Source organism: Chanodichthys erythropterus, chromosome 11 (genome assembly GCF_024489055.1).
Source record: "Chanodichthys erythropterus isolate Z2021 chromosome 11, ASM2448905v1, whole genome shotgun sequence".
NCBI lineage: Eukaryota > Metazoa > Chordata > Actinopteri > Cypriniformes > Xenocyprididae > Chanodichthys > Chanodichthys erythropterus.
Genome location: NC_090231.1, coordinates 57,630,229 through 57,650,088, shown reverse-complemented (window position 1 = coordinate 57,650,088; position 19,860 = coordinate 57,630,229). Strand labels below are relative to the sequence as shown.

The 19,860-nt window shown below is 38.4% G+C and overlaps 1 protein-coding gene across 1 annotated transcript in view; it reads right to left on the bottom strand.

Moving 5' to 3' along the window:
- LOC137030980 (A disintegrin and metalloproteinase with thrombospondin motifs 7) overlaps positions 1-19,860 on the bottom strand; it is a 90,597-nt gene that overhangs the window by 38,798 nt on the left and 31,939 nt on the right. The window contains exons 9-16 of the mRNA XM_067401526.1: positions 17,157-17,301; positions 13,247-13,339; positions 12,983-13,128; positions 10,379-10,548; positions 9,151-9,284; positions 7,249-7,369; positions 6,875-7,119; positions 1,303-1,450 (exon numbers count right to left, since the gene is read on the bottom strand). Coding sequence (XP_067257627.1) covers positions 1,303-1,450; positions 6,875-7,119; positions 7,249-7,369; positions 9,151-9,284; positions 10,379-10,548; positions 12,983-13,128; positions 13,247-13,339; positions 17,157-17,301 — 1,202 coding nt within the window. The remainder of the gene's footprint in view (positions 1-1,302; positions 1,451-6,874; positions 7,120-7,248; positions 7,370-9,150; positions 9,285-10,378; positions 10,549-12,982; positions 13,129-13,246; positions 13,340-17,156; positions 17,302-19,860) is intronic.

Here is a 19,860-nt window from a genome sequence, read left to right as displayed (position 1 = left end):
ATACGTGGAGCAGGATTTTGAACCATTGATGTTTCAATGTGACTGGTGCAATCCAAACTTAAAATGATAAAAAAAAAAACGATAAAATCCCTGTCTTTCCCCTACTAAGTAGTATACAAAAAACAGTACTACAAATCATTAAGATGTCTACATACACAGTATTCATAAAATAGTGGGCAAACAATTAAGGGTGCTTTCATACTAGCACTTTTGATGGGCATCTGCATTTGACTGATGTCAGAGTTTGGATCATTTGGATGATGTGAACACTTTTTCGAACTCATGTGTGTACGATGAACATAAAAGGCGTGTTCTGGGGTACGGTTCATGTGAACTCTGGTACGGTTTGCTACTGACATGGACGCAGTCGTACTAAATCACAGAAGTGAACCGCTATTAATGACATATGATTCGATTAAACTGTTTGAAAAAAATTGCCGCCTTCTCCTGCGTCATTGTTACCAAGTAACAGAGGTAAACAGCTGCTGCTTTAATGATGCAAACGCACCGCAGCTCGGACCCAAATACACTAATGTGAGCACAATCCAGCAGGGGCAGGGGGAGTAATCGCACTCTGGTTTGGACCAGGCAATCGAATCACATATAAAAGCACCCTAAACGTTAGAAATGACTTGAGCACCAAGACTGTCACATTAGTGAAATTTTGGCAGAATTTGGCACATGCAAAAAACTGTCCATTGTCAATATCATAGCAATGCATGAAGCACCACTCATGCAAAAGTCACTTTCAAACCAAGCAGGCAAGCAAGCAATGCTGCGAATTTGCATGATGAACTTGAAAACAAGAGAAATCTGCATGAGGAACTTTTTCGACCTCACACAAAACTTTCTATTGTGTGGACTGAAATGATTGGATTTCACTGTTTAAAATTTCACTGAGCAACAGTAAATGTGACTGCACCTTAGACCATATTATACCATTACTGAAGTCTTATTTCCAATATATTGAAGCTTGCCTGAGCTGGGATGTTTTCACAACATTAAACTTGAGTTCATGTAGCATCAGCTTGTCCAAAGTCTGTTTCCTATAAAGTTTAATTCGGAACATTTAGCTGTCTGTTTGCAATTTCTGAGAAAGCAATATGTGCCAGAGAGCTAATTTATAGCTGAAAACAAGCTACAGAGCCAGATCAACTCAGCTATTTTCTGCACTTTTTAGTATAATATGAAACTGTAACAGGGCAGTTAAGTAAATACATACACAGTGGTGAAGCAGGTCAGGCTTAACTTGTGCATGGGCGTAAGTTGAAAGTGAAAGCGTACAACAAGACGACTCCTTACCAGTTCCACATGTGGCGCTGCACTCAGTCAAAGCCCCATAAACCCACTGGAAATAAGAGACAGCAGAACCGTTGTTGGAATCGACAAGAGTGTCTCTGCTTATGGTGTACTCGTACCTCACCCCAGGGTTCGTCTCCTGAAAAAGCAGCTGGAGAAGATTGAGGGCAGATGAAAGAGAAATCTTGACACGAGTACACACAAACAATGTGAAAACACACAAATCTCAGACCTAAAATCTAGGCCAATGCCCGTACAATCATATATCAATAAATATTCTCTGATAATGTATTGACACAGGTCCATCCATCCATCAATCTAGAATCCAGAACCAGCCCCCCCAAATAAGCACAAACTCTGCAATCAGATTTGGAAAGTTGTGAGTCAAGTGCTTTAAGTACCAATAAAGTTGTTCTCTGTGGTAAATTACCTTTAATAACTTGATGTGTAATAATACCAGTGTACAGGTAATGGCAACGGGAATATCAGAAATTATTCAGACACATCTGCATATGTAAAGAATCTCATCAATAGATCTTATTCAGGGTAGCGCCATATTTAATTTTTGACAGGAATGAAAAGAGGCTGTCAGTGTATGAATACAATGTGTTTAATGGTTTGTACTCTCGTTTAACAATATAAAGATTGTTCCATTGAAGAAACGTCTTTCAGAAGAAAACTTTCAGTAGACAAAAAGTCCCTAAAACAGTTTTTAAAGTTGTGAGTTGTGAAAATGAAATGATCTAGGTCCCTGTCTTCCCAGTGGCGCAACAAGATGAATGACAGGCACCTGATCTAGAGATTGTGGGTTCGAGTCCCACGTGAGACAACTTTTTGGGGGAAGTTGTGGCCTAATGGTTAGAGAGTTGGACTTATAACCCAAAGGTTGCTAGTTAGAGACTAGGTACCGGCAGGAATTGTCGGTGGGGAGAGTGAATGTACAGCGATCTCTTCCATCCTAAATACCGCGCCTGAGGTGAGAACCTTGAGCAAGGCACCAAAACCCTTGACTGCTCCCAGGGTGCCCACTGCTCTGGGTGTGTGTTGTAACAGTCACTGCCTGTCACAAGGTTTATTGTATTTATGGTTGCTATGCTCTTCCTGGACTCTAGGGGGAGATGGAGCATACTCATTATGGTATATAACAGGAAACAGTAGAGTAAATGGTAGGGTCTGTTTGATGGTGGCTGCGTCCGAAAACCTAGGTAGCTGTCTTGCTGCCTCGCTATCTTATAAGAGAATGACTTGTACGGCAGCATTTGTGCATGAAGGTACCTCACGAAACTGATTTCGGACAGACTTCTGAGGCAGCGTAACGGTTTAATGATCTACAGCAATATAGCGCGAGCTTTGGTGAGAACTAAACAAATATTTAATTACTACAGTAGTAATTTCTCGATAGAAATTATATCAAAATTGAAATATGTTGATCAAAATTGTACATTTACACACAAATTGAGCAGCAAACACAACTTTCGGACGCCATCTTTATTTTTCTAGCTCAACTGTCACAGAATGGAAAGCACAGGATTGTGGGATATCAAAAGCAGCTAACGATACATCTATGCTTCCTTCAAAAATCGATCTGAGGAAGGTATCTCATGAGAGAGGAAGTTAAGCTAACATTGGATTCGGACGTGCCTTGATGCCTTACTACCTTGAAATGTGTCCTCGGAAGGCAGCATTTTTTACACATAGTTGTTTGCTACCTGTTACCACCTGTTTGCCTAATCCTGTTTGAGAAACTGTTTGTTTCCCGCTCAAACGTAAGTTTAATGTTTATATCATTGTGATGAACTTGCATGGAATGTGTTTAGTTCAATTGGTATATTGTTTTCCCTTTATAGAGGATTTTACTGTGATGTAGCTTTTGCTAGTCAACTATGACTACCTCTACATGTTTACATACACACTGTGTTGCTGAAGACACCCTTGGTTCATGTGGTGTGAAATGCTGAAATTGACCAGACATCCAAGCATAGGACAACAAACGACCTCATCAACTTCTTCATCCTCCGTAACTATACTATACAAAAGATAACATTGCTTTCCTTCAATACCGGAACTGTTTAAGTTCTCAAACAGCTGTGTTGGACAATTTGATTCCCTATATACACATACACTTGCCTTTGATGAAATTGTTGAATTGTATATGTATGTATATTTTTGAGGACTTGCGGTATATTGGGTATTGTGAATATTGAATGTGAAAAATAGTTTGCATGTTTGTTCAATTGTAACTGCTGTGTGTGCGCACTTGGATGGGATGGGACACCTTTGGATGGGACACCATACTTGGCTACGTCACATCACTTGTCACTCACTTTATACAGTGTGTGCCATTGTCACTAATCTGTTCAGTTTAGTTTCATTATCATGGACTTTTAGTTTGTTTTCATTCACATCATGTGCTCCTTTGTTCAGTTTTCCCGCTCCTCATTTGTATTCATATGTGTCAGCTGTGTTTGATTAATCATCCTTGTTTGTGCTTCTTATTTAAGTTGTACCCTCACATTCATTCTCAGTCCGGTCACGTTTATGTAAAGGGAGTGTATTGCTACCTGTTCACCTATCATTTGCATTATATTCATTAAACCTTCTTGTTGGAATTATAATAATCTTCTTCGTCTGCCTCCCTGCAACCCACCATGGCAGATAACCGGACCACAAACGGATTGGAACGCATTGTTCATCAGGGTGGCACAAGAAAGCAGCGATTTTCTAATAGTCTCACCACCCACTGCCACTTAAGACCTTGTTCTAGATCGGGGCTATTTATCACAACCCAGTAACCCTCCCAGACACCACCAGACTGAACTGGATGGAGGCTGAGGTTTCCCGATCCAGAACCCAGCCAGACCCAGAGCCTAGGTTACCACCTGCGACCGCGGAAAATGCGCAAGCCCCCCGCAGACATTGAGGGACCATCCACCGGGACGAGTAAGCCAGAGCACAGAGTTTACCATCGTGCCGGAAGTAGAGCCCCCGAGCGAGTCTGACCCTACCCTACTCACCATCGTCATGTCCAGTCTACTGTCACCTCTATCATCCCAAAGGTTAACCAGTCCTCCAGCCCCACCACTGCTTGAAGTTTGCAGCCCTGCAACATCCCTGGAGATCCCCTGCCAGGATGCTGAGCTGCAGGTCAAGTTATAAGCAGCACCTGTAATCGAGGATCCTGCGTCTCTGCCTCCGGACGCCCTTGTTCCATCTCGGCGCATTGACCTGTCGGCTCCGCCCTGGCTCCTACCACCTTCGGTTACTCCAGGAATCCTCATCAAAGTGACTCCACCAGGATCCCTCATCCCACCGGCTCCCCCTTGGCCTATCGTCGCTCTGCCAAAGACACAGACATCTGGGCCTTCCTCCCTTCTGGGTTGCCTCTGTCCTCGTTCTCCCCAGCATCGCCCTTGTCCTCGGATTCTCTGGCTCCACCTGTGATGCTCGTCGCCGAGACTTTGCCTGGGTCTCCTTCACCAGCAATGTCTCTTGGCTCCTGCGATCCTCCATCTACGCCTATGGATCGTTCATCCTTGTCTCCTGCGGTCATCCCCCAGCTTTAGTCAGTCACTACACCACCTTGGCTCTTCATTCCCTGCACTCTACCATGGGCTGTCAGCACTGGGGAGCTCTGGGTCTGTGCCAGCAGACTATTTCCACTATGGCCACCAGGGGATCATCGTCTAATCACCATCGCCTTGTCCTCACCCAAAGCCTCTGCGGATCCTACCTCTGTTGCTCTGTCTTTGTCTTGTTACGGCGCAAGGTTGCTTTTTGCCGTTGGGTGTGATCTGTCACTAGTCTGTTCAGTTTATCAATATCGGATATAGCATCTTTGGCACGTTTATCACAATTTAAATTGATCCAATTACAATATCATGACACATTGCAGCTTATTGAATCGTGATTGTATGAATGTATTGTGAGGCAGTTGCCAGACCTACTGTAAACCATTACTTATTTTGATGTTGAGACCAAAGGCTGTTGTTTGAAATCACATTAACTCAAGTGGTACAAGATATTTTCTTAACATATGAAGAGACATAATTTAGGGTGTGTTCACACTTGGCATGTTTGAATGCAATTGCTCTGTTCAATGCAGCTCATTTGAATAAATGTGGACATGGTGCGCAACAAACAAGCTGACCAAGATCCACCTTTCCTTCCAAACGAGCTCTGGTGAGGAACAACTGAAATATGAATGCAAAGGACATCTAAACGAACCAAAAACATGACATGATGTCTCAAGATGCAACCCTAAAAAGGACATAATGCTCAAGCTTATCTGGTTCTTCTCGTCACAGTAGTGATGTTGCCCATTACAGTTCAGTACAGGCGTCTGAACCGTGTCTCCTCATGGCAGATTTTCGTTTGTGTGTGACTGAGGAATTCCTGGCACTGTTTTGACTCCTTAACACATTTTATAAGCTCTTCACGAGTCTCAGCTGGTTTACACCATCATATGTACGCATATACACATTCAGCGCAGCACACAGCATTGTTTTGGATGTTTGGTAAGTTCCATCGCAAAATATACACCATAAAACCAGGCCTAAATGTACAGTATCATTTTCTTTTTTGGTCCAGACCACAAGAACCAAGAGAACTGAACTACAAGTGTGAACACACCCTGAGACAGCAGAAGATTAAATCAGAAAAATGTGAAGTTGTAAGCTACTCACAGCCACATGGGATTTAAGAATATGGAAGGTGATAAGATGACTTTACTATGGAACCAGATTTCATTTGTCTGCCTCCTGCTGCTTTAGACATCCCTCTTTCCCCACCCGCGCAAAGGCTGCGAGCCAAAGGCCTCAAATCGCTGTGTGGGAGGAAGTGCTTTATCTAGATTCCCCTTCTCTGCTACACATATTAGCCTAAATCCAAAATAAATAGCGTCCTCAATTTAATGGCATTACAACCTAAAAAGCATGCATATTTCCTATTATTAATCAAACTCGGTCTGCTAATGATTAAATATGGGAATAAACCTTTTATGCAATAAATTCAATCATTAGTCCAGAATTGTCAAATATATTTAGCTGTTTAAACAAGGACAGCAATAAAATCATACATTAATATTTTATTATTGAAAAATATCACAAAGCTACTTCCTGCAGAGTAATTTTATGCAAATCCATTGGGTTGAGCCTTTGATTTCACTTTGCCTGTCAGATAAAACCGTTTTGCTTTCTCAGTTCAAATATTTACTGTTGATGGAGATACAATGAACTAATCATTAAAAACCGAATAAGCAGAATTCCATAAATATATGAGTACTTTTTCCCCCCAGAAGTTTTACATAAGCAGATAAGGCTATTTGCAGTTGTCTATTATAGTGTTTGAAGCTGTAAATGCTTCCCTGGATAACACAGACTATTCTTTTTATCGTAGTTGTTTGTATACTTTCAACAAATGTTAGATGTTAAATTTTGTTTACCATTTTAAGCCTCTATTTAAACTGTAAACCATCTCTTCACTAAACTGTGACCTACTTCAGCAGAGCACTTTAGCAGGTGCCTCTGAGAAGAGGCCACAAACATCACATTCTGCTCATATGCATGGGAGTTTGTACCTGAATCCACACTGGCTCCATGGTCGGTCCAGGAGAAGATAGGTTTTCCAGCTGCCCAGTCCTTTCATAAGTGAATATTGTTCCTGCTGCCTTATACTCTCCATTCCACTGGATCGTCCAGCCACCATTCAGGAAATATTTTTCAGGGTCATTACTACGTAATGCCAAGTAGTTCCCAGCCTCTGCGACTTCCTCAATACGGATGTCCCGTGCTCCTTCCGGAATCAGGCCTATGTCCACATAGCCTGGGACACAAAAAATACCTTGGCTTATTCAAACAAATGAACCAGGAAAAAAAAACAAATGTGTAATGTTATGTTTATGATATGTATGCTACTTTAGGTAAAATACAAACTGAAACTCATTTTACAAACCAAGGCCTTCACTGTCCTCGAAAGTCTTTCTCACTGTCTCGCATGTAGATCCATTTCCATGGCAAACGCCGCATTGATCCTCAACGGCATCCGAGTCGATCTCATAATCACAGCCTATGTACTGTGACAAGACCAGACAATGCATAAAAATATATTTCATTTTAACAAGTGAATCCATGATGTTTGTTGAAGCAAGTGACAGATTTTCCCCCTCTATTTCCCAAAACCAATATAAAGATTGGTTGTTCTTTGGTCTCATTTGACAACCGCATACGTAATTGAGGCCGCCTCATTTCAGTAAAATACCCATTACATTCCAAAATCATACAGAAATTACAACAAATTATGCTTCACAAGGAATAGCGGTCAATTTTATAATGGTTACTTTCCTTAAATGGGACTTCCTTGATGGTGTATGCAGCCGATAAATGTGATCTCTGGAGGATGCAGCTTTCGAAATGAGACACAGTTACACACGTAAGTTTAAAATGTTCGTACCATTATTTTAGAATGGATCACCTTATTTCCGAGGTCGACGCATCACGTGACACACTGCTGTATAACAGATGTATCACTTTTATTTAGTTCTTCATGAACTATCTTATAATCTGATTCTCAAATACGTGTAAGTGAATATGTTTTGTTGTTTAAACACTTTTTTTAATGATAATTTTAGTTGATCTATAACCCGCGATGGGCGTCGACATGTTAGTTTTCAAATTGGGCCCAAAATCGGATCTCCATTATGACCTCAAGCAATCCCATTGGTTCAAACTGCTTTTAATAGGTACTCTCTTTAGTGCCTGAATAATCATTAGCTGACAGTTTTTGGGAACCCGATTTTGAGGGAGGACCCGATTTGTTACAACACCGCAATTCAGGGTTGAATGAATGATTCAATGACTCACTTGTTCATACTGGATGAATCAGCATTTTTTTTTTTAATTGAATGAATGACAAATAATTTTTTTTAACAGTCACTTGTCGCCACCTACTGGTGTAACAATGTAATCGATACAATGAAATCATTATTTTGATAGCTTCCTTAGACATCAGTGTTTATATCCGAACTATAAACGTATAACCCAGTACTTCTATGATAATATGAATATCTGTAACACAGAAATAACAATACATTGATGGTGAAAAGTTTGGTTTGTTTGGTTTGTTTCATACCTATTTATGACAAAGGCTCTCTCTGGCTCAGAACGCAGATCTGAAACTGACAGTTTTTGGGGACCCGGTTTTGAGGGGGGACTCAATTTGTCACAACACCGCAATTCAGAGAATCAGATTTGTCGGATTTACATGACACAAATTCATCCATTTCTACCGAAATACATTAAAAATAAGTGGCCGGTGAACTGGGAGAAGAATAAACTTTACAGCTACCTACACAATGTGTATCTGATTTGAATAACAGCAAATTATAATCGAAAGGATTATAGGTGAAACTTGTGAAAAACGTTCACATCCTCAATGAAAGTGTATGTGAGGTTTTCCCATGTTGTATCTTCTGCTAGGTGATAATCATAAGTGAAATTGCTCCTTTAAATAAATCTCCAAGATTGTACTGTCTATAGCTGCAGTATAATAACGCTATGGTTGGCTCAGTGAAACATCTGTTTACTAAATATTTAACTATATATTGTGAGAAAGAGCTCTGTAGAAGCAGTACTGCAACAAAACCAACAGCTTCCTCTTTGCATTCAACAATACAGTGTGTGAATTTCAGCCTGGGGTCGTACAAGGACTCGTTCAGATATTTATTTGTGTCCCTTGTGGTATAATTTCACAGTAGACTGACACTCAAGCTGACAGACTGTCAATGGCTTGCAATGAAAATGACAAGTAGAATTTTACAAGGACATTCTGAGCAAAGAGGTCAAAGCCATTACCAACCTTGCAAATGCCGTTAACACATATGTCACGGCTCTGACTGCCCTCATAGCACTGTGTTCCATCCACAACAGTGTCTAGCATCCTCTCCGAGAAGTGCTCGTTCACGGGTCTACAGTGCAGCTCGCACGGATTAGCTGGAAGGACACAAACATAGACTTTCCGTAACATCCATTTAAAGAGTGCTGCAACACAAAATCTCTCATTCTCGCCCCAGCACACATGAAGTGCTAGAGCTGCACGACTCTGGAAGAATTGAGATCACGATTCTCCCACGATTTTGAACAGACAACTAAACAAAATTACGTAAATTACTAGAGGTTCTGATAAAATGTTAAATCTGCAGTCTATTTAAAATGTCATTAATTATAATTAATCTGAAGTAGTGCTGTCAGATGATTAATCGTGATTAATCGCATACAAAAAAAAGTTTGAGTTTGCATAATATATGTGTGAGTAATATGTATATATAAATACACACAAATTAATGTATATATTTAAGAGAAATATGTTATTTATGTACAAAAAAATATATTTATATATAATATAAATTATATAAAATATAAATAAATACATATACTTGTAAATATTTCTCAAATATATATACATGGATGTGTTTGTATTTATATATACATAATAATTACACACAGTACACCCACGTATATTAGGCAAGCTCAAACTTTTACTTTGTATGCGATTAATTGTGATTAATCGTTTGACAGCCCTAATCTGAATGAATTATTTTTTAAAAATTAGGTTGAATGAATGATTCAATGACTCATTTCATTACTGGATGAATCTGCATTTTTTTAATTGAATAAATGATTCAATGACAAATACATTTTTTAACAGTCACTTGGCAACACCTACTGGCATAACGATGTAATCGATACAATGTAATCATTATTTTGATCGCTTTCTTAGACATCAGTGTTTATATCCAAACTATAAACTAACAGCCCATCACTTCTGTGAAAATATGTTAGACAGAAACAACGATACTTTGATGTAAAAAGACTATTTGTGAAACTGTTTCATACTTATTATTGACAACGGCTCTCTCTGGCTCAGAACGCAGATCTGAATATTCCCTGTGATCGTATTTGTCAAAGGTTTAATAGACAGAGCCGAATTGTTGTCATTTAGTAACGAGATTGCATGGGCGTTTGAATCGAGATCACAATCTTTTAACCATTAATCGTGCAGCTCTACATAGTGCCATAATGCGCACCTCTGTTATTCACATGTATCCATTTATAAAACTTTCCCTTATAAGGGACTGTGTTAAAGCGGCTGCACTGGATGTATCTGAAGCTGGGCTGGTCCTCAGGGCAGGGGTCACGGTTACAGGTTCGATATCTGCGGCGTTCTCCGAGACAGTATTTACCTCCATACTTGGGTCTAAAAAAAGCATGAAACGTCATTAGGTCGTTCAAAATCAGTATATACACTACTTGCCATTTGTATAAACACTCCCAAAAAAGACAAATATAGTCTAGCCAAAAAGCTTGAAATGGGTATAAAAAGAAATTAATGTCTACATCACCTTTTCACAGCAGATAATGGCTCCAAATGCAATTGAAAAATGGCATTTTTCAAAAGGCCATTGCTATATGGTTGCGAAGATGTTCAAAGTGGGGTTTAAAGGAATAGTTGACCTGAACTATTTTTTCTTCTGTGAAACAGAAGATATTTGAAGAATATTTTAGCTATTTTTGTGCATACAATGCAAGTCAATGTGGTCCACAAGCTCATTGGTGCTTGTGTCATGATGTCATGGTTATGTTAAGTCACATAACTTGCAGGAACCAATGAGGTTTAATGTTACTTTCTGATGTCGCAACATTTGATTTGGACTCTGTACACATGATATAATCAATCATTTGATTTGAGAGTCAAAAGCATGCATCACGCAATCACCATTGATGACTGTGTCCAAACAGGTATCCCAATAATAATCCCAATAATCTTCTGCCCACCCTCATCTATTATTGTTCGGGTAAACATGTAACTCTGCCCCCAAACTCGCACCATTTGTTGAGTCAGAAATTGACATGTTTTTCAAGTTTCAAACTACAAAGTTTTAAACAAAGTTCACCTACATCAAAACAGGGATATGAGAAAGTATTTCAGCATGAAAAAAAACTTTTTTTTTCTCTTTAATGGAAGATATTTGCTTTGATAAGAAGTACATGGAAATAGTATTTCTTTTTCCCACATCCTTGAAAAGTTCCTCTGAAATATGATGCAGATGTTGCACATGCTTCACATCAATTACAACATCGTAGAGATGCATTCATAAGTGGACCAATCATTTCCGTCTTTGAAAACTTGCTTCAGATGCAAATCATCTGCCAGGATAGAGAATTGCAAGCCAAGCCAAATATGATGAAAATGTTACACTTCACAAACTCTGAACATGTGGACCAGAGACAATGACTTTTTTATTGGTCTAGCGAGACTCTCCAATACTGTATGAGTTCAGAATTTCTCACCATTTAACAATTTTTCAGAACCACAGAGACACATGAAGGCCATTGAGGATGACTGAGGTTATAAATAATAATTATACTGTATGTGTCAAATAATGGTGACACTCCTTTATGTATCATGCATTATAAAAGTATTCATAATGTACATTATTGGGGATGAATGATATTGGTATCGGCCGATATATGTTCATTTTGAATGTTATCGTTATCAACCAGATAAGGAAATTTGGCTGATATATTAAAGCCGATAAATAATGGATTATTTCCTTCTGCTTGAGACACTTCAGATGCGCACTGTTCACCATGGTGTTTTTGAAAAATTATTGGAGTCTCTTCAAAAAGGATAATACAGTTAAGTTCAACATGTGCACCACAAGTCTGTAATATAGGCTACATAAAATTATGAGAACATTATAATAATTATGTACTTGGGACATGGATTTTAATGGTGAGACTTTTGTTTTTGTAATCAGGCTCTCAAAAATTGTAATAAAAACATTTGATTTAGATTATGGGCCAATATATCGGTTATCAAATATAAAGAATTATCGGTTATCGGTATCGGCCAATATTTTCATAACGGTGCATCCCTATACATTATAATCTGTTATATCTTTTCACAAATAACTGTAACCAGCATTAAAATGCATTAATAATATTTGCAGATTCCTCGTTACATCTGATATTGTTTGTTTACCATGTGTTTTAATGCATTATACTTTCGTAAGGCATTACATAATTATTGTAATGCATTATAGAACGACATGAGGGTGAGTAATAAATTACATTATCTTCATTTTTGGGTGAACTAATTCTTTAACTATAAATTATGCATAATTAAACCTAATTCTAACCTTATAGTAGTTAATTAATATTAATCAGTACTTCAATGTATAATTAGACTGTAACACAGAAAGTAAATTGTAACACGCTTAACGTGTAATTATATATTTAAATACTGAGTAATATTCATTCACTACATGTACACATACTATAGGGTTAAGGTTAGGATTTAGGTTTAGTTGCATGTAATTATGCATCATTTATAGTTAATACCACATGTAACCACCAAGGCAAAATTATTGGATTAAAAATACTTTCAAAATGCATTATATATATATATATATATACAAAGGCTTTAAGTAAAGTGATACTAAAAATGATTTCTGCAAAATAAACACACACACTCAAATATTCTGCTGACATGCTAGCCATTTCCCATACAATCTATGATAAAAATAGCTACTCCCATGGTTTGTGGTTTTTTCACAGTAAAGTGAGTGAGCAACAAATTCTGTGATTTTTTTTCTGAAACTGGAAACTGAGGAAACCAGGAAACTCACATTGGGTTGACACAGTCCCTCTGGGCGTTCTGAACGCCCGCACCGCAAGTCCTCGTACAGTCGGACCAATCGCTCCATGAAGCCCAGCCTCCATCCACGCTGTCAGGCTGGGAGCCCGTCTCAACACACTCACCATCAAAACACCACTGCCAAAAGAAAAACAACCAAGACTTTCAGTTAGTCAGAGTACAAGGAACTGGGAAGGAGAAGTACCAGGTGAACTGCATGCAGGGAAATGTAAAGCCCACAGAAAGCCTGGCTTGCCTTGCCCTCACCGCACTTGGTCCCGTCCACGGCACCATCCAGCCTGGAGTGGCAGGTCGAGCCCACTGTGCACCACAGGGTGCTGCAGATATTCTGAAGGGTACAATCATTTAAAGGGGACCTATTATGCAAAATTCTCTTTTATAACACAGATTAAACAGTTTAAACTGTTAAGGGTTTAAAATGCATGCAAATAATTAACTTTCATGACGATAAAGAACTGCAACAGCATGACCACGATAGAGATGATAATCAAAACCAAAGAGATGTTTTGATAGTTTTTGGCAGAGTATCTGAGTTGTTCAGGCTCTGCCCTCTTCTGGAAAATGGGGTGGGGAGCAACAGCTCATTTGTATTTAAAGACACATGCACGAAAACAGCATGTTTTTCCTTCCACTCAAAAATGGGCATTTATAACATGGTATAATAAATGATCTGTGGGGTATTTTAAGCTGAAACTTCACAAACACATTCTGGGGACAACAGAGACTTACATTACATCTTGTAAAAAGGGGCATAATAGGTTCCTTTTAAGACTAATTTAAAATAATCAAAAGCTATACATGAAATGTTATTAGCAAAGTTTTAGAACAGCTTGTCACTGGGGCAGTTAAAGGGACATCTGTGTACATTCATTAGCTGTAAATCTTCATAGTAGTACCTTAAGGGTACATATTACTACTCCAAGCTACAAAAAAATACTCATAGATGTAATTCATGGGCGGAAGATTATGCTAATTGTGAATGAGAGCGCATATGCGCCCTATTTATGAATGATTGGAATTCATTAACAAACACAGTTAACTATCAAATCTTTTACAATGTGTTTGTGGATCTGGAGGAGAGTTTTCAGGAAAGTTCATTTTACGACAAAATTACTCACAGATTTCTGAAAGTTTCATGAATGAGGCACATTGACTTTTGAGGAAATGTATTTGATAGTTAAAAGTTTTTCATATATTAGTAATATCACAAATATCAGACAAAACAACTTCCTATGAATGTAAAATATTTTTTCAAGATTTTTAAACTTTTTATTTTTTTAATTCTGTCAGATCAGAATTCAAATCAGAATATGACTTTCATTTATGAAACAGGCCATCGATATCGTATATGACAACTGTAGTGTACACCAGGACTTAAAGCATGTTTAACGGGCATTTTGGAGACACAAAAAGTAAATTACATCTCAATATTCTTATACTTTTTTTTCTATACCCATGTTTATTGCATAAAGTAAAATGGTATAGTTGAGAATCATCTTTATACAAAGTTTGGAAGCTTAAAAAAAATTGATTGGTGAATGAAAAAAATTGTTTTTGCTTATTCATGTCTTTCATTTTCTAGATAAATGGGTCCTGGTGTCCTCTACAGAGGACATAGCATAACATAGGAATAAAATATATTTGACTTTATTCGATTTGTTTCTTACACTATAAAAAATGCTGGGTTAAAAACAACCCAAGCTGTAATGCATCTGCTATTTGAGGCATACTGTAAATCTGAAATCGTGGAGTTGTGTGCTGTTAATAGCTACATGTTCTCCTTAAAACTTTTACGAAATGGCAAACCTTGTGTGTGGTGTACCAAACACAAACATTAACTGCATTTCTAAACCTCTGCAATTCCCTCTGGTTTCACGTCTTGAACTGTAACAGCCCTGATAAGGAAACTGAAGTCTGGCTTTATCTGTCCGAAGGACCGAGTGGCAACTCTTTCGCTGTGTCTGTGACATTTGGACAGTAATTGAAAGATGCCTAGTATCTGCCAACAGCTGCTGCAGAAAGCATAGAGCAAATCACTGACAACAACTCTGCAATCTGATGCCCTTTTCCCTGTTTTAATTCTGCAGGATGCCAAACAAACCAGACATGCTGTTTTCCCCGTCATTGTTCAGCTAGCTTACTGTAGGTGAAAAATATTCAAGGTAAAGAGCTCTTCATGTTAAACGGTTTACAAAGTAGTTCTTCTAGTTGAAATATAAGCCCTGCAATACTAATGATGTGCTTCTTTCCCACTAAAACAGCTGGGAATCAGATGGTACTGATGTTAGTGAGACTTCCTCTGTGATGGAAAAGTGTGTGTGTGGTCTATGCCTTACCAGACACTTGAATTAATAGAGGTTTTTTTTTGTATCCCTCACAATATAGCAGTGAAAAACGGGACTTAATGGGAAAGTTTCCTAATGAGATGAAATTCAGAACAGCATCCCAACAAACATCTGTGTTGAAAAGACCAGCATGGCTGGTGAACATGTGCTGTGAGCAACCATCGTTCTTCTTTTCTGTTATGTGGACGAAAGAATTGCGTCCCAATTCACCTACTTATACTAGGCCCTAAAAGTATGTAGTGTTTTTGTGGAAGAAAAGTGCATACTTTTAAGTGTGCAGCAGAAGAGTAGACAAGCTTTGGGACATACTATCAAGTGCCTGTCAATCATCTTCTCAATCATTTCATTTCCTACCATATAGTAGAGAAAAGAGGTAGCACATTGATCTGCCAGTCATGGGTCTTTCATATTTTTGCATAATTTAAAAGTTAACGGATTAACAGATCTTTATAAAATTCTACAGTGTTGTTGCAGATGAAACATAACATGGATATAACATTAAATAAATATTTTTTATCAGGTTAAATGTTGATTATTAGTCACTCAAACCCCTTTATCTAAACTTCTCTACTGAACCGTCGGTTGCGCACATCCGCCATGTTTTGTAGTTTTTGAACACTTTTTAATTCTTGTTTGTAGTTCTGAACCGAATCCTCCTCCAAAGCACAATGGATTGTGGGCAATATTAGCCGTTATAGTGTGCACAGATCCACACTTCGAAAATCTACCGAAAATAGTAGACCATCCGGGGACTTTTGTCATACTCTTTTAAACTTACTATGTTTTGGGACGTACATATTTCAAGCTCACATACTATTTAGGATGGATAGTATGCACATTGGGAGGCAGGGAAAGTCATGCACATGAATTATGTGATCTGAACTCCGGCTTCACAGATATACTTCAAGCGAAATCGAAGAACGAACTGGTGATTTGTCATTTTGAACAAAATCAGGCCAAAATGAAGTTCGTTTCGGGAGTTTGAAACTGCTTGCCAAAGGGAACTGCCCAGAAAAGTTTGCTCCTGCTGGTAAACACCTTTGAACTACCATTGGTCTGTGCAAATGACATCATAAGTGGGTGTGGCTCTGAGGCTCCACCTTCTTTGACATGAAAATCTTCTCCGGGTCATTTCTTCTGTTCAATCGGTCGAGGTCAAACACGAGTAAAAACATGAACACACTGGAGAGCCGCTTTATAGTAGAAATTGAAGTTTTGATTCCAATTGAAAGAGACTCTAACACTGTTTTTCATGTTTAATACTGTAAAGCTGCTTGATTTTAAACAATCTATTGCATAAAGCATTATATGACTGACTGTACTGCAGCGCTGAATTGTAGAGCCGGACCAAACATCCACATTGCTATAATCAGATGCTTTCTGAACTGCTGTTTTCTCACCGCTGTGAGATTTTTGTTGTGTTTATTTTGTTATTGAGAAGAAAGCGTGCAGCACATATTTACATAGCGGGATGGTCACTAACAGTAAACCACTGGTCATGTATTTCGAACTTCTTTTTTCCCCTAAGCGAAGAACAAAAAAGAACTTCACCTTGAGGCCTTAAGCAATGCTTAACCTTTTTTATTAGGTTACATTATAGCCTCCTTTTTTTTTTTTTTTTTACAGTTCCCAGCAGATGTTGGGTTGAAAACGTCTACCTCCATCTGCATTTCATCAACAGATAATTTAAGACCTCTGTCTGCACTTGTGTACACTTCTGACCCATTTTCCTCAAGTTTGGCATCAGACAGCTGTCTGCAGGGGAATCGAGGTATTTGTGGGTTCGAGGGAAAATCTTACGTCTACGTCGTCACAGAGCAGTGAGCTGGATCCGTACTGGAGCGTGCACTGATGAGCAGCGCTGTACAGGACACCAGGGGGAGCAGAGTGCATCTCCAGATCGTTTCTGACAGGAGGGTCATCCAGACACCAGCCCCAGCCTCGACTGTGGAGAACAAGACAAAAACACAGCGCATGCAGGAAATACTTAGGAAAAGGTTTCGGCTTTGCAATTCATTCTCACTTCAGTATTTTTATAGGTTACAATTTTACATTATCTTAACTGAACAAACTCTTAGATCTGAAAAAAAAACCCAAATTTGGATCAAATATGGACAAACCCAACCGTTGGGTTAAAAACTTTAAAGGGGTCGTTGATTATGATTTCACTTTTTTAGCTTTAGTTAGTGTGTAATGTTGCTGTTTGAGCATAAACAACATCTGCAAAGTTATGACGCTCAAAGTTCAATGCAAAGGGAGATATCTTCTTTTACAGAAATCGCTTTTTAAGGACTACAACAAGCTTCTTCCCAGTTAGGGACATCACACTAACCCCAAAATTTACATAAACCCCGCCCCCGGGAACACACAAAAAAGGGGGCGGGGCCATGTTGGGCTGCTTTAGAGAAGAGGAAGAGTTGTTGTAGTAGAGTGTTGTTGTCATGCCGTCATTTTACACCGGACTGCTTCATAAACCAGGGTCAATTCAACACAAAAGATGAACATGACGGCACATGCTAGTGGATGAGTTGAATCAACTCCACAGCAACTACATCAATTTATCCACTAACCATTCAGAAACGTCTAAAAGTTGTAACTTCTTCCTGAGTCTCTCCATCAGTGTCGACTCCGGTTTGAACAATGTAAGGCTGAACACATTTTGGCTGCGTGAGATTCTCCAGCTTTGTTGTTGTTGAGCTGTTAAAGCTCCGCCCTCTTCTGGAAAGGGGGTGGGAGCAGCAGCTCATTTGCATTTAAAGGGACACACACAAAAACGGCGTGTTTTTGCTCAAATTTGGGCAAATTTGACAAGCTATAATAAATGATCTGTGGGGTATTTTGAGCTAAAACTTCACAGACACATTCTGGAGACACCAGAGACTTATATTACAGTAAATATTGTAAAAAGGGCATAATAGGTCCCCTTTAATTTAAAAATGTATCCCAATGGTTGGGTTTGTCCATATTTGACCCAAATTTGGATTGAAATAACCCAGCATTTTTAGAATGTGCAGATGTTGAGAAAATGCAACCACACTTCAAGACGTTTTTTGAGTAAAAACTGTTGTATCAACATAACAATTGAAGTTGGTCAAGCATAATATAAGAAGTTATGCAAACTCACAAATAATATTCATTTTACTTGTGGCTCCAAGTTCAATAAACTTGCATTCTGCATTAAGCTGATCATTAATATTACATAATGGTGACATAAACGTCATTAGTTTGTCTAATTTGTGAACTAGTTTGTTAGGCAAGCTGAACAGGCTATATAAAATTACTTCTATACACCAAAACAAGTTACTCGTTGAAATGGAAGAAACTTCACCAAAGAGAACACTGATCACATTAATGTGAACATTTAAACTTTTAGTAATGAAACATTTGAAACTTTTAGAGGAACATCTAATCAAAACACTAGATACAGTTGAAACATCTATTACTGCTGATTATCAAACATTTACGTCATCATAAGTCCACATGCTTTGACCAAAAACACAAACTATTCAAGTACATCATCAGAGATCAAACTGAGCATGCTCAGCAGCCATTTCAACCCTCACATTGTAAATTCTTGCATTTACTATTTTAAGTTGCTCATACAAAAAGTTTTTTTTTTTTTAACAGTGTTGTAATTGTATTGGTCAAAGTTCTTTAAAGGGATAGTTTACCCAAAAATGAAAATGATCCCATGATTTACTCACCCTTAAGCCATCCCATGTGTATATGACTATCTTCTTTCAGCTGAAAACATTTGGAGTTATATTAAATAATATCCTGGCTCTTCTAAGCTTTATAATGGGAGTGAATGAGGCTCAGGATTTTGAAGCCCAAAAAGTGCATCCATCCATCCATCATAAAAATAATCCATGCGACTCCAGTGGGTTAATAAATGCCTTCTGAAGCAAAGCGATGGGTTTTTGGAAGACAAATAGCCATATTTAAGACTTCATAAAATGTAATCACTGGCTTCCAGCAGCGGCCATACGTGCATTCATGAGAGAGTCGAGTTCTGGCGGAAGAGTGACCTCTGACCCGAGTAACTGTGTAATGAGTCGGGTCAGAGGTAACCAATCCGCCAGAACTTGACTCTCCCATGAAAGTGCGCATGGCTGTTGCTGTAAGCCAGTTATTACAGTTATAAACAAAGATCAAATTTTGTTCTCGTCCGATAGTGTCAGTGCAGTCAAATCAATAATATTACCTGATATTAAGTGTCTTTTAGACCTTAAGGAAAAGCAATCTTGCATGTTTGATATTGCTTAATTTTACTGCAGGCCTGTTCAGTAGTTGGCACCCCTGAGTAATTAAAACATTTTCAACATTAATATGCATAATTCACATATTTAATCATTAAAACTCCACCTATGAGACTGAGCGCCATTTGAGCAATCTGCAAATATTACACAAGCCCTCAAAACTTGCAGTGAAGATTGCTGAAAATGCTTACAAAAAATCTTTTCATTAGTGATACTAAATATGTCTTTAGTTAAATTTTTGCCAG